General features: G+C 43.2%; 2 protein-coding genes across 2 annotated transcripts; both read right to left on the bottom strand.

Moving 5' to 3' along the window:
* Positions 1-132: 132 nt before the first annotated feature.
* Positions 133-3,306, bottom strand: LOC137913949 (cystine/glutamate transporter-like). Its single transcript, XM_068757571.1, has 12 exons — positions 3,081-3,306; positions 2,510-2,636; positions 2,323-2,438; positions 2,073-2,198; positions 1,895-1,994; positions 1,774-1,818; positions 1,555-1,678; positions 1,197-1,300; positions 1,023-1,119; positions 767-916; positions 483-660; positions 133-197 (listed from the first exon to the last, which is right to left on the bottom strand). The coding sequence occupies exons 1-12, from the start codon at positions 3,304-3,306 to the stop codon at positions 133-135; spliced, it is 1,458 nt and encodes a 485-aa protein (XP_068613672.1).
* Positions 3,307-7,415: 4,109 nt separating this feature from the next.
* LOC137913951 (cystine/glutamate transporter-like) lies at positions 7,416-13,981 on the bottom strand. The gene is made up of 12 exons (XM_068757573.1): positions 13,756-13,981; positions 11,271-11,397; positions 11,084-11,199; positions 10,224-10,349; positions 10,046-10,145; positions 9,925-9,969; positions 9,715-9,838; positions 9,139-9,242; positions 8,962-9,058; positions 8,642-8,791; positions 8,358-8,535; positions 7,416-7,526 (listed from the first exon to the last, which is right to left on the bottom strand). Exons 1-12 carry the CDS (start codon positions 13,979-13,981, stop codon positions 7,462-7,464), a joined length of 1,458 nt encoding a protein of 485 aa, XP_068613674.1. The 3' UTR covers positions 7,416-7,461.
* Between the last annotated feature and the right edge of the window lie 722 nt (positions 13,982-14,703).

Below are 14,703 nucleotides of genomic sequence, written 5' to 3' on the forward strand. Positions count from 1 at the left end.
TGCTTAGATCAAGTCAGGCTCTACTCCATGAAATGTGATGTGATTTGTTTTTGTGTGTTTGTGGGAACATAATTCTGATATCTGAATGGACTTCAGGTGGTGCCCATAGAGTCTGGTCGGTCTTTGAAGGCATCAGTACGTCTTTATTTCCTGCTGGACCACCTCCAGAAGGATTTGTAGCTTCTTGCTGCAGGAGTCTAGGAATGTGGAAGAGTCAGAATCAGGAGACGCTGAGAAGGCTTTTCATTCATTCGAGCTGGGATGAAATCAGTGATCGGCCTACGGGGTCAGTTTGAAGTGGAATACAATTGTAACTTGGGGAACAATCTGCCCTTTGTTTTGGATCGAAGATAATATTTTTTTTGTCACAAATGTCTCCTGTACAAACCTCTTAACTGTTACATTTCTTGCCTAACTTAACATTTTTAAAAGACATACCGTATATATTCATGTATCAATCAGACTGGTTTGGTAGGACTTACTGAAGGCACGTCTCCATCTAGCCGGTAAACAAAAGCGTTTAACGGTCAAGTAGTACAACGGGACCCCGGTCAGTGTGAGAGCACAGCTCCACCCTGTGTTCCAGGGGTCTGAATACAAAGACAGCCCCACGATGAAGAAGCAAACCAACGTGAATGTGACTGCAATGACCACGGGTGCCTAAAAGTCATCAAATAAGAGCAAATTAAAGAGTTCTCAGTCAGTTTAGGGTTCACTTCTAATGATGAATGCTATGCAGATTAACGAGGAAACCAAAAAAACAAACCTTGAAAGGTCTTGGGTGGAGAGGGAAGCGATATCGATGGATGAGCATCCCTGTGGTTGCCAAGGCAATGAACAACCAGCGAGTAAAGGAGACGAGATTGATGAGCTGGTAAATGTCTCCAATAGTTAGGAACAACAATGTCAAGGGGTACTGGAAACAGAAAACAGTGGAATGACAAGTTCACACTCAATATTTTCTTTATCAGTAGGTCTACCAGTTGATTGCCGTGTAGGGTGTAGGGTGCAGGCTACATTACCGTTAGCAGCACAGCAGGTAAAGGTGTTCTTCTGCGGATGTGAATCATAGAAAAGATTGGGGGGAAGTGGCCCTCTCTGGCTCCTACAAACATGATCCTGTAAATGCAAACAGTAAGACCCACATCCTTATTTTCAGGCATGAATATTATAACATTCCCTTTTCCCCATATTACCTGGGTCCCCCAAAAATGGCACCGTTAAGTGCTCCAAGGCAGGACAAGGCCACAAGAAAGGGAATCACAGACGCCATACCATGAAAGGCACGGTTTGCAAATGTCTGCAGACACAGCATGAAATCAAATTGTAATACAAGTCATGTCTTTGGAATTTTCAACAGTGTTTCACAACATTTCTTCTGTCACTCCATCCGTCTTGTGCAACACCCTTTTCATGCACAGTGCATGAATAAAATAGTTCAATGATGTAGGAGTTGTCATCAGAATTGCATTTTGTTGTTAATAAAAATTTTTTTACGGCACCTCTGATAAAGCCAGATGCAGCCTTCTGTGGCTAATAGACTGCAGCACTCACCAGAGCCACAGCTTCAGACTGCAGCAGCTCAGCCGGGGTCATCATGGTGTAATAGGCCATGTTAACAAGCACATAACAGACTGTCACTGCCACCATGGAGCTGATTATTGCCAGTGGGAAGGTTCTGACATGATGGGATACACATAGGGAAGTTTACCAGCATGCATCATGTTGCCTATTTAAAAAAAACAGAAAGGACAGGAAACAGATGCTTGATACCGATTGGGGTTTTTAACCTCTTCTGTAATGCTGTTCAGGTAAAACCTGCAAGAAAAAGGAAAGGAAAGTGATGCTTTTTGAATTCTAGACAGTGTTCACAATGAAATAAATGATTGCTTACCATCCACTATAAGCATAAAGGCCATTAAAGAAGGCCAGTGGCAACTTATCCCATGTTATTAAGTCAAGCTCAAAACCATTCTGGAAATTGTCTGTTTTTCCTAAAAGAGATAAGATTCAAACTCAGAGTATTTGAGCATTATCTACAAATGAATTCTTAATAATTTACATTCTCCCACCTTTAGCCAGTGCAATGACACCGGGAATGATGATGAGGACAAGAGCAAACATCTTAATGAAAGCGAGGAGGACCTGTGTACGTGTTGCCATGGTCACACTCCAGCAGTTGACTGCCACAACCAATGCTGCAAGCAGTCAAAAACAAACAGCCGGTAAAACTGAGGTTAATGGAAGTACAATTTGTACTGCACAGACTGGTTTGAGTGCAAAAATGTTGTGGATGGAAGGAGGATGTATAAAACCACTTACTCACTGCAAGGACACTGACAAGTTTGACCAGCACCGTGGGAGCGGTGCATGGTGCAAAGAACGGCTCCACCACGTAGCAACCAAAAGCCAGGGACACGTAGGAAGTCACGGCTGGCCTGGAAACAGAACAACTGGGGTGGGATTTGACTTTTGGTTAGATCAAATACAAAAGATGAAACTAACCAACCTGATAAATATGAATTCAGCCCAGAGTCGTAAGAAGGCAGGCAGTGGCCCCAGTGTCTCCAGTGCATAAGTGTAGTGGCTCCCTGATTTTGTAAAAGTGGTCCCGAGTTCAGCATAGCACAGGGCCCCTAATGAAACAAAGGGCATGCAGGCTGGGAAAATGCTTTTTCATTTCTTACTTCATTACTGTGTGCAAAAAGGAAATGTTTATGTTTCCACATTGTTTTACATTGCAAATGAATATTACGGCCGGCACTTACTTACTTAAAATGTTTCACTAAGACAATTGTTTAAGGTATTTTCTAATTCTATTTTTCATGCAGACAAAATTATTGTCATTATTATATTTTTATATTCTAGAATAGTTGTTTTTATAAGTTCAAGAAAGTACCTAAAAGTCAATCCCATATAAATGAAAAATTTATTTACTATGTCCAAATGCCGTGTGGACAAAATCATGGAGCTCAAGGAGACTTTTTTTTGCGTACTGTATAAAAAAAAACCCCAGAAGATGTAAAACAGAAGAAGGCAAGAAGGTAACGAAGAGCTGAGACATCAATCAGGCGTCTTACCGAACATGGAGAGGATCCCACTCAGTGCCCACACCAACAGAGAGAGCCCCACGCTGCCACTGTTCATTAGGACTCCTTTAGGTGCGATGAAGATCCCGCTGCCCACCACTGCGCCAAAGATGAATGCGATCGCAGACAGCAGGTTGATCTCTCTCCGGAGATGCACCACCTCATCAGCATCCGTCTTCTTCTTGTCTCCATCTTTCTCTCTTTGTGTCCGGTCCATTTCTCAGTGACTGTATGTTCCAGTTCTTCACCTGAAACTGGCAACATTTTGTTCTGTTGTTTATTTAACTTTACATAAATGTCATAATTTAGTCTGACAAACTCGTTATTCCCCTCCAGACATCGATTATATAAACACGCTTCTTAACCTGTGACTATTTGCTTTTTAGTTCACTTCACATTTATTGTGACTCAATCTGTTTGAATTTGCCCCTCATTGCTTTTGTTGAACTAACGATTTAAATCTGTCTTCTTTCTCTCTTTGCTCATTTAATGTTTACACACATCTCACATTTTACTCTGACAAAACAAAAAAGGCATGTTTTGGAATCTCTACGTCACATTTCACTTCACTTCACTTCACTTCATTGCACTTGACTTGTCCCTCGGAGGGCAATTTCATTTGCAGCAGTCATACATACATTCATTGGACACATTCAAGGGACACATAAGACATACGAGTTGAGCAGCATCATCACACAGGATATAAAAGCAGTGCAAACAGGTTCTATATTATAAATAATAGTGTACAAATGTGTATATCTATATACACACATGTATATATGCAGACACATATAATTATGTCACAAAATATATACATGTTTACATACATATATATATACATGTGATGTGAGCAGCAGAGAACGTGAACAATGTGCACAGTCGCCTCCTCTCTGTGACATTCAAGGCCCTGATGGAGAGCGGGACAAAGGAGAACTTGTATCTGTTTTTAGTAACTGGGGGGTTGCCAGTCGAACACCAGATGGAAGCAGCTTGTATTCTGGGTTTAGATGATGAGTTTTGTCCCTGCGAATTGACTTGGCTTTATTAAGCAGGTGAAGTTGGAAAAAACGTCATCCGGACTGCTAAAGTTTTTTATCAAACCTATTCAGCGATATGTCGTGAGTCGGCTTTGTAATGTACGTCTTAATGCGTTTTAATTAGCGCTTAGGAATGTACTTTCAGCAAAGACAGAGAAAACCTGCGGACGTCTGCAGCGAAACGTGCATCATTCTACACAGTGAAGCTGAGACTTCGAGATATAGGAACAGATTATAAGATTACCTCTTTTGTCTCCTGTTGAAGATGGTCAATCCCGAAGCAGCAACTGAAGCTTCCCCCCCAAAGATCTATCAGCAGCCCCCTTCCTGGACACTCATTTGCAAAAGTGGAGTGTGGTGCTGTGAGAGAACACTGGACAAACCGTGAAAACATACTCCCCCCTAACTAGTCCTGCAAGTTTTCCTCCCACGCTGCAAAAGAACGTTTGCACACAACTGGATACTGATCATTTTAATCAATGATCTCATGATACACAGCCTCCAATGAGATGCAAGTTTGCTTGAAATACATAAAAAAAAAAAGAAAAAGTATTTTTCAGTTTGATACCCCTTAAGGTTAACAAAAGCATTATAAACGTTTATACAAGTCAGTTGTTAGAACATCTTTAAGTTGTCAAGTTAAATGTTGGATGAGATAATATGTTTTTGTGTGTATTTGTCATCGTATTCCATCCGACTCTGTGATTTGTGCCAAGGGCTGCAATTCAGTCATTGTTTCAGCCTGAGCTGAGCGTAACGCCTGTAATCTCAAGCTTCAGTCACTAATTAATGCAGGTTAAAGGCTCCTTTTTTTCTTGCATTGTATTGTGTGCATGCAGTCTTCCGTGTGAGTCCAGCTTGAGAGAGGCCCTTTGGATACTGGGGCAACGGTTCACTGTAGTGGCAGCTGGAAAGACTCCAAGGGGTGCATGCATGTCCCCTCCAAAGTGTTTCACTTTGTTTTAGTTCAGTGACTGTTGCCCTGCAGGTTCGATGCAGATGTACAATTAAATACAATTCTATACATTCCATTGCTATTTCATCTTTGGGTTTGACTTTGTGTTGCTGATTTTGTGCAACTTAAGTTGATTACCTGATAGGTAGATTGACTGACAAATAATTGCCAATTATTTGTCAGTCAATTTAAATTGATATCGTCTTTTATTATTATGAACTAATTATCTATATATACATATAATCGATAACAGAACAGTCACCCTGGAGCCTATAGTATGGCGTGTACAGCACAATGATCAAAAATTCAGTGTCATATATATATATATATATAGTATATATATATAAGATATCCTACAATATCATATCAGCTCATTCAATCAGAATCACAAAAGCTTCTCCTCATTTTTGCCATGTAGAAGTTAGAAATATGAGACGAGCTCTGAATGATATCATACAGGCACATTTTTCAGCAGCCCCCGGGGGATTAACCTTTCATTGAGTTCAACTAACATCTGGAAAATGTCAGCTTCTCACTAGACCTCTCCAGTCTCGACTGTACTCCTATCCTGAAAATCCCACTTTGTGAGACATTTTTAAACTATTCGAAAGTACTTCTTTTTCGTTTCAGTGTTCAGATGCTTTTCTGACAGAGCTGTTTGAGACAGAAGTGAAGTGTTTCCTATTTTGACAAAAACCTTTAAAGTGTCTGGGAACTTGATAACTTGTGGAAAAAAGAGTGTGATATGTGATCTTTAATGTCTGTGACAAAAATGACTACATGGTCTAAAAAAAGGAAAAAAAGGATATTAAAAATAATGATTTCATGCCTGAGGTGGGAAAACATGTTTTCTTGGAGGATTAAAATGTCTTTCATGTTGTGGATTTTGCTCTACATGAAAAATTTACAAATTGCAAAGAGAAAATGGCACCCGTTTCAGGGGGGAATAACTGTGCTTTTTTTTTTTTTTTTAGTGAGAGTGATCACTCTGTCTTCAGCAGCATCTCTGGCCAGGTGACAGACCCCGCCTCCTGACAGACAGCTGGTCCTCCCGCAGCTGCGTTGAATCAGCTGATGGGCATCAATGAGCCAGCTTGAGAACTGCGCTCCCGGGTCATCCTTTGCCTTGCGCCTCTGCACTCATTGTAAAGCCTTGCGAAACACTCCCCCTTGCGGTGAAACCTCAGAGGTGCACCAAATGAACATACATAAAACCAACAAAAGTTTGGTTTCTCTAACTGAAAATACACATTTAAGCAATCATATATGTGTAATGGGTTGTATCTCGGGGTGTCGCTGCAGGCCATGAGCCACAGATGGTTAAATAGAAACAGGTGTGCCCGCAGGTAGTGTGCTATTTTTCATGGGATGTCAGGGCGTTGGCTGGGCCTACGCTGTGTTTGGTGGTAACCGGTAAGTGTTTTGTGAGTTGCTATGTTTTAATTATATGCAAATGCTCAGTTTAATTATGTATTTTAATGGTAGGCTTGAGTGGTGGACGCTTGCAGTCGAATCCTGGTGTGGTAGTTGCTTGAGCAAACCTGTGTAGGAGGCGTTCATGACAAACAGGTATTTTTTTTTAGATGTTTCAGAGGTTTATTATTGTCTTAAAATGGTTTTTAAATGAGTTTGGAATATTTTTGTAATTTTGTATTTGACTGGTTCTTGCAGTGGCCGCTTGCTGTCGTTGTGGTTTTGTGTTTTGCTTATTTGTGTTACGCCGTCTTGGTAGTGGCGTCATACACCTGTAAAGGATTAACTAATTTAAGATTTGTATGTTTTTTTTGTGTCGGTCACTCCCCTAAATACTGCTCAGTTGGGTTAGGGGGATATATTATTTGGGATCTTTCTTTTAACAGTGTTTCCTTTTTAAAGAGTAAAAGATTGCAGTGTTTCTTTTGAATATCGGTAATTTAAGATTGCAGTGTACTGCTTGGGTTTGCAAAGAACAGAATCATTTAGTCTCAATCAATTTATTGATTCATGCAAAGCTTGGTGAAAATAAGACTTTCAGAAGAAAACATGAAGATGTTCAACAGAACTTGAGATCATGAAAAAATGAAACGATAGAAAAATGTTGCTTTGACTCAAGTTGACACTGGTGCAGTAGAAACGCTCATAAGTAAGTTAACTGACTGGCTGGCTACCCAACCTCGTCCCATGAGGGGTCGCCACAGCAAATCAACCTGCATGTTCAGTTTTGGCGAAGTTCTAATCCGGATACCATTCCTGCTTTAACCTGTTCAACCTTTGAAATCCAAATTTTTTTGTATAGTAAAATTCATTAGAAAATGATCCCAAAACAAAGCTTTCATCTGTAATAGTGATTAAATAGGTCTTCTTAGGGTGGTATCCAGAGTCTGGTCTCTCTTTGAGGGCGTCAGTACGTCTTGATTTCCTGCTGGACCACCTCCAGAAGGATTTGCAGCTTCTTGCTGCAGGAATCTGATAAAACCAAAGAATTAGAATGAGCAGAAACTGAGAAGGCTTTTCATTTTCATCTAATTTGCATAACATTAGTGGTAAGTGGGGATACACCGATTGCAATATTCTGACCAATCAGTCGTGTATATTTTGAATCGTTCGGACTCGTTTTGCGGAGGCATCGCTTGAAGACGAAGTTCCAACCGGTCCCCAGAGCTCTGTGTATTTGTCTGCAGTCTGCACGATCTCAATAAATGGAGATTTTGAAACCTGACCTAATTGGTGCGATCAAAACAACCAAGGTGATCCGGACCTCGAAAGTTCCGGGTCAACAACTGTTACACTGTAAGCACACAATGAAATCGCATTTACACCCTAGTGCAATGGGCCCCTTGAAACAACATAGGGGCCCTACAGCATGCGGAGAGGGCATAGGGTGAAGGTGCCGCCATGATCGGCGCACCTGGAGCAGTTGGCGGGGACGGTGTCTTGCTCAAGGGCACCTCGACAGTGCTCTGGAGGTAGACTGGCCCCTCTCTCCAGGCACCAGTCCGCACCCCACATTTCGCCTGAGCAGTGGACTTCTCTGCTTCCCGTCCCAAGGCCCAACCCACGGCCCAACCCACGGCCCAACCCACTGAGCCATCCATTTCATTTTACATCACCATGCATCATTTACAGTCATGAAATAGCGTAATATTGCATTTATGCCTGACCTGTCAAAATTTGTTAAATACACACCTTGGCCAAAAAGCACGAAGACACCCACATTATCAATAAATAAACATAAAAGGACACCTTTGTCCCTGACAAGACATTTGGTTTAAAGACTTTGGTTTGGTTTGGACTTACTGAAGGCACGTCTCCATCTAGCCGGTAAACAAAAGCGTTTAACGGTCAAATAGTAGAACGGGACCCCGGTCAGTGAGAGAGCACAGCTCCACCCTGTGTTCCAGGGGTCTGAATACAAAGACAGCCCCACGATGAAGAAGCAAACCAACGTGAATGTGACTGCAATGACCACGGGTGCCTAAAGATCATCAAAGAAGAGCAAATCAAAGAGTTCTCAGTCAGTTTAGGGTTCACTTCTATTGATGAATGCTATGCAGATTAACGAGGAAACCAAAAAAACAAACCTTGAAAGGTCTTGGGTGGAGAGGGAAGCGATATCGATGGATGAGCATCCCTGTGGTTGTCAAGGCAATGAACAGCCAGCGAGAAAAGGCCACAAAATTGATGAGCTGGTAAATGTCTCCAATGGTTAAGAACAACAATGTCAAGGGGTACTGGAAACAGAAAACAGCGAAATGAGAAATTCATATTTGACATTAAGAACATTTAATATCGTATGAACACAATAAACACATATCTGCTTTGTCTTGTCTTTTGTCTGTTCTTTGACATTGCTTTAAAATTTGACTGATTGCACATAGATTGTAGGGTGCGGGCTAATTACCATTAGCAGCACAGCAGGTAAAGGCGTTCTTCTGCGGATGTGAATCATAGAAAAGATTGAAGGGAAGTGGCCGTCTCTTGCTCCTACAAACATGATCCTGTAACGCAACCAGCAAGACCCACATCTTTATTTTCAGGCATTAGAATGAACATTATAACATTCCTGTTCCCACATTACCTGGCGCCCCCAAAAATTCCACCGTTAAGTGTTCCAAGGCAGGACAAGGCCACAAGAAAGGGAATCACAGACGCCATACCATGAAGGGCGCGGTTTGCAAATGTCTGCAGACATAGCATGTAATCAAATTGTAATGCAATTAGTGTGTATTCTTCAGTCATCCTTTTAAAGTATGCATACCTGTCAACAAATACAGTTTCCCCGTATTTTTGAGCAGTACGGTGTATTCTGGAAATTAAAAATAAAGCGGGGATTCTGAAAATACCGGGGGGGGGAAATGACAAACTAAGCAGCGAAAGGGAAAGTTATCTAATCTACACTTGCATTGTGGTCATCAACACATGCACAGAAGCATTTCCGCCACTTTTCAACTGCGCGTTTTTTTCTTCTCTCATTTGGTCCCATCACTTACAAAGAATATTCACAAAAATCACTGAGCGAGTGAAGCGCGCTCACAGCATCAAGCGTCTGGAAATGTGCTCGTATCTGAAATTTCTGCTCTTGTCTCAAAGCAAAATATTGCTAGCAGGCTGGCTCGTATGTCGAAGTATTACTATATAAAGAGAAATACAATACCACAGCCACCGCTTCAGACTGCAGCAGCTCAGCCGGCGTCATCATGGTGTAATAGGCCATGTTAACAAGCACATAACAGACTGTCACTGCCACCATTGAGCTGATTATTGCCAGTGGGATGGTTCTGACATGATGGGATACACATAGGGAAATTTACTGCATGTAGTATGTATTTGATTACTATCTGGAGAGTAGACAGATGCTTGATACCTATTGGGGTTTTTAACTTCTTCTGTAAAGCTGTTCAGTGAATACCTGCAAGAAAAAGGAAAGGGAAGTGATGCTTTTTGAATTCTAGACAGTGTTCATAATGAAATAAATGATTGCTTACCATCCACTATAAGCGTAAAAGCCATTAAAGAAGGCCAGTGGCAACTTATCCCATGTTATTAAGTCAAGCTCAAAACCATTCTGGAAATTTTCAGTTTTTCCTAAAAGAGATAAGATTCATGCTCAAAGTATTTGAGCATTATCTACAAATGAATTCTTAATAATGTACATTATCCCACCTTTAGCCAGTGCAATGACACCAGGAATGATGATGAGGACAAGAGCAAACATCTTAATGACGGTCAGGAGGACCTGCGTACGTGTTGCCATGCTCACACTCCAGCAGTTGACTGCCACAACCAACGCTGCAAGCAGTCAAAAACAAACAGCTGGTAAAACTGAGGTTAATGGAAGTACACGTTGTACTGCACAGACTGGTTTCAGTGGTGTAACAATGTTGTGTATGCAGCGACGTACGGTGAGGTTCATGGTTGGTGAGACACTGACTTCATCACAATCTTATGAACCCTAGAAGTATGTCAGAGAGGTTCTGGACATGTATGACAGTTGCACAACAGCAATGAGGTGTGCAGCAGGAGTAACAGGGGAAACTAGTGTAGAGGTGGAATTGCACCAGGGATCAGTTCTGGGCCCCTTTTTATTTGGATAAATGAGCAGGTGAAACAGGAAGCCCCTTTGGATATGATAGTGAGGAAGGACATGAGAGTGGCTGCTGTTGGGGAGGCCGATGCAGTGGGGATGAAGAGAAAGTATAGTAAATAGTGACTTAAAGAGAGACACTTATACCGTCTCACTGCAGAGCAGGTCAGCACAGTCAGACAGGTGTTTGTGCCATCCATGGTGAGGCTCAGCAGGCTGCTGCCTCACCACACAGCTCTTCTCAGGATCTGAATGAAACATATAAAAATTCTGCTATTTTAAATTACAAAATAATCAAAAACTGTTAAAGTTAAAGGGAAAATAAGGTTTTAATACAAATCACTGGATAGATATACCGTAAGTATTTTACATTTTCGCCTGTCTCCCTTAACTGCACGTCACTGTGTGGATAGAGGAGGAGGAAGTATAAACCACTTACTCACTGCAAGGACACTGACAAGTTTGACCAGCACCGTGGGAGCGGTGCATGGTGCAAAGAACGGCTCCACCACGTAGCAACCAAAAGCCAGGGACACGTAGGAAGTCACGGCTGGCCTGGAAACAGAACAACTGGGGTGGGATTTGACTTTCGATTAGATCAAATACACAAGATGAAACTAACCAACCTGATAAATATGAATTCAGCCCAGAGTCGTAAGAAGGCAGGCAGTGGCCCCAGTGTCTCCAGTGTATAAGTGTAGTGGCTCCCTGATTTTGTAAAAGTGGTCCCTAGTTCAGCATAGCACAGGGCCCCTAATGAAACAAAGGGCATGGAAAGTGATTTGACTTGACTAACGTGGGAATTTGTTTTATTTTTGTTAAGGACTGGTGCGAGAGGACCCCAGGAAACAGAGGACGGAGACAGTACAAACGTGACTATAAGCTTTACTGGAATGTTCATCAGTCAAGTCACTATCCCGGAGCTGCGCACGGGTTACGGGGTGGCTGGAGCCCAACGAAAATATCTTGTTAAACAAAAAGACACAGCCAAAAGAACAAACCAAATAAGCAAGCTCAAAATACAAAACTCTAACAAAGGCAGATCCCAGGGATGAGGAGCGGCAGAAAGACGTTCTGTACGCAGGGACGCGATCCATGAAAAATAGTCCGACTGGGAACAGCGGGCGGAGCAGGGCTTATGAAGGCCGGTCGTAATCAGCCTCAGGTGTGTCTGGGACGAGAGGCAGCAAACAGGTGTGAGTCATAGGCCAATCAGCCAGTGCAGCCACATGACCCTCACAGTACCCCCCCCTCAACGGACGCCACCCGGCGGCCGACCAGGCTTGTCCGGGAAGTCCCGATAAAAGTCAACCAACAGGTCGGGGTCAAGAATCAAGGACGGGGCAACCCACGAACGCTCCTCAGGCCCATACCCCTCCAGTGACCTGGCCTCGTCCCGTGCCGCCAACTCGTCTCTGACATCGTCGTTTAGGCACCTTAAAAAAACTGACTGGAGTGCAGTCTGTCCCCACCCGCTCTCCGCCGCTGTGATACGGAAGTCTACCGAAAAATGGGCGACGGTGGCGGAGCCCTGTCGAAGGGAAAGGAGGCGGCTGCCGGCTTCCCTGCTGCAGACGCGGTGGTCGAATACCTTCCGCATCTCGGCCACGAATAGCGGGTACGAGTCCAGGAAGGCCGCCCCGCTGGAATGGGCGGCGAGCGCCCAGGCGGCGGCCCGGTCAGAGAGGAGACTTATCAGGAAGGCGATCTTGGCGCTCTGGGTGCTGTACGTTGCCGGCTGGTGATCAAAAATCAAGGAACACTGCAGCAGGAACTGCGCGCACTTCCCCGGTTCCCCGGCGTATCTCTCCGACGTGGGGATATGCGGCTCGCGGGAGAAGGTGGGTGGAGGGATCCCCGCTGCGGCCCCGGCAATGCGTTCAACTCGGCCGTCCATTTGCGCTACGGTAGAGCTGAGCTGGTCCAGGGCGTCAGCGAGACCCCTGAGGGAGGCATCGTGCTGCCCGACTAGGAGGCCCTGGCTAGAAAGGGCTTGACGTACCCGTTCCGTCTCTGCGGGGTCCATGTTACTGTGGTCGGACTATTACTGTTAAGGACTGGTGCGAGAGGACCCCAAGAAACAGAGGACGGAGACAGTACAAACGTGACTATAAGCTTTACTGGAATGTTCATCAGCCGAGTCACTATCCCGGAGCTGCGCACGGGTTACGGGGTGGCTGGAGCCCAACGAAAATATCCTGTTAAACAAAAAGACACAGCCAAAAGAACAAACCAAATAAGCAAGCTCAAAATACAAAACTCTGACAAAGGCAGATCCCAGGGATGAGGAGCGGCAGAAAGACGTTCTGTACGCAGGGACGCGATCCATGAAAAATAGTCCGACTGGGAACAGCGGGCGGAGCAGGGCTTATGAAGGCCGGTCGTAATCAGCCTCAGGTGTGTCTGGGACGAGAGGCAGCAAACAGGTGTGAGTCGTAGGCCAATCAGCCAGTGCAGCCACATGACCCTCACAATTTTATTTATTTTGTGATCAAAGGTAGAGTTTTATATTTCCACATTTTATAACAGCACAGTTAAACAGACAAAATATTTTGTGGTGTTTTATCAAAGTGTGGTGAAACATTAATCTGGCAAAGGCAGCGCAGCTGAAAGTTCATTTTGAGGATGAGCCACTCGTCCATTTGATGAGTAACAATTAATTACAGAAGCAAGAACAGCAGTTTGCTGATTTCTGGGAGAATCCATATTTACAGAGCTACATCTACCTGCTCCAGTCGCTAGGGGCGGACTGGGACAAAAAAATGGCCCTGAACTCTGACCAGCTCGGCCCAAATTGTGAGGTTCAGCAATGAGCCTGTGGATAATTTGTTAAACAATGGTCATGGGTTCGAGACTACACCAATCCCTTTATTTTCCCACTTACAGATTCAGAGGTTTTCGCATCTCCATCAACCAGCAAGCTTCCATAATACATTTAATATGTATCTTCTGTATTTTATTTGCGGGCTCAAATATGAACTTGATCCAACAATTAATTCGACAAATACATTTACCACTACATGCAACAATTTGCTTGATATACACAATAACCAAAAATAAGCTGACGTAGAATTCAGTTAAAGAGATCAATCATGCCATCAGGCGTCTTACCGAACATGGAGAGGATCCCACTCAGTGCCCACACCAACAGAGAGAGCCCCACGCTGCCACTGTTCATTAGGACTCCTTTAGGTGCGATGAAGATCCCGCTGCCCACCACTGTGCCAAAGATAAACGTAATCGCAGACAGCAGGTTGATCTCTCTCCGGAGATGCACCACCTCATCAGCATCCGTCTTCTTCTTTTCTCCACCTTTCTCTCTTGGTGTCCGGTCCATTTCTCAGTGACTGTAGGTTCCAGTTCTTCACCTGAAACTGACAACATTTTGTTCTGTTGTTTATTTAACTTTACATAAATGTCATAATTTAGTCTGACAAACTCGTTATTCCCCTCCAGACATTGATTATACGAACAGGATACTTAACCTGTGACTCTATTTGCTTTTTAGCTCACTTCACATTTATCGTGACTCAATCTGTTTGAATTTCCCCTCATTGCTTTCGTTGAACTAACTATGGAGTCACGTTGTGATTCATGATTCTAAGCAAATAAATGTGAATGATTGAATGCAGAGAAAATTTTGAGGTTCAGCAATGACTCTGAAAACCTGACGATGTCTGAAGAGAAACCTACATCATTCTACTCTGTGAGGCTGAGACTTCTAGCTATAGGAACAGATGACAGCAATAATATTACCTATTTTTTCTCCTTTTGATAGCTGGTCAATCACAAAGTAGCAACAGAATCCTCCACACGGCTCCCCAAACAGCTATCAACAGTCCCCTCGGTGGCTTCCCAGTCTTATTTCCTAGTCATCCACGCCTACCGTCAGTAGTTTGCATTTGTGCTTATTCTAGATACAGTTCTTGGTTTCTGTTTTTGGGATTCGTTACTTTGATGTCCTTTTGGAATCTCCTGCCTTATTTCTAGTTTAGTGTTTTAGTTTATATTTTTGGAAACAGTTTACATATTAACTTAAGACTTATTTAGATTTATTGA

Source organism: Brachionichthys hirsutus, unplaced genomic scaffold (genome assembly GCF_040956055.1).
Source record: "Brachionichthys hirsutus isolate HB-005 unplaced genomic scaffold, CSIRO-AGI_Bhir_v1 contig_887, whole genome shotgun sequence".
Classification (NCBI taxonomy): Eukaryota; Metazoa; Chordata; class Actinopteri; order Lophiiformes; family Brachionichthyidae; genus Brachionichthys; species Brachionichthys hirsutus.

Coding starts and splice junctions, on each gene's coding strand:
- LOC137913949 (XM_068757571.1), bottom strand. CDS start 3,306: ATGGACCGGACACAAAGAGAGAAAGATGGAGACAAGAAGAAGACGGAT. Junction 2,199..2,322: donor TGTCAGTGTCCTTGCAGTGA/GTAAGTGGTTTT, acceptor GACTGCTTGCAG/CATTGGTTGTGGCAGTCAAC. Junction 1,679..1,773: donor GAGGTTAAAAACCCCAATCG/GTATCAAGCATC, acceptor CCATCATGTCAG/AACCTTCCCACTGGCAATAA.
- LOC137913951 (XM_068757573.1), bottom strand. CDS start 13,981: ATGGACCGGACACCAAGAGAGAAAGGTGGAGAAAAGAAGAAGACGGAT. Junction 9,839..9,924: donor GAAGTTAAAAACCCCAATAG/GTATCAAGCATC, acceptor CCATCATGTCAG/AACCATCCCACTGGCAATAA. Junction 9,059..9,138: donor GGAATTTTTGGGGGCGCCAG/GTAATGTGGGAA, acceptor GTTGCGTTACAG/GATCATGTTTGTAGGAGCAA.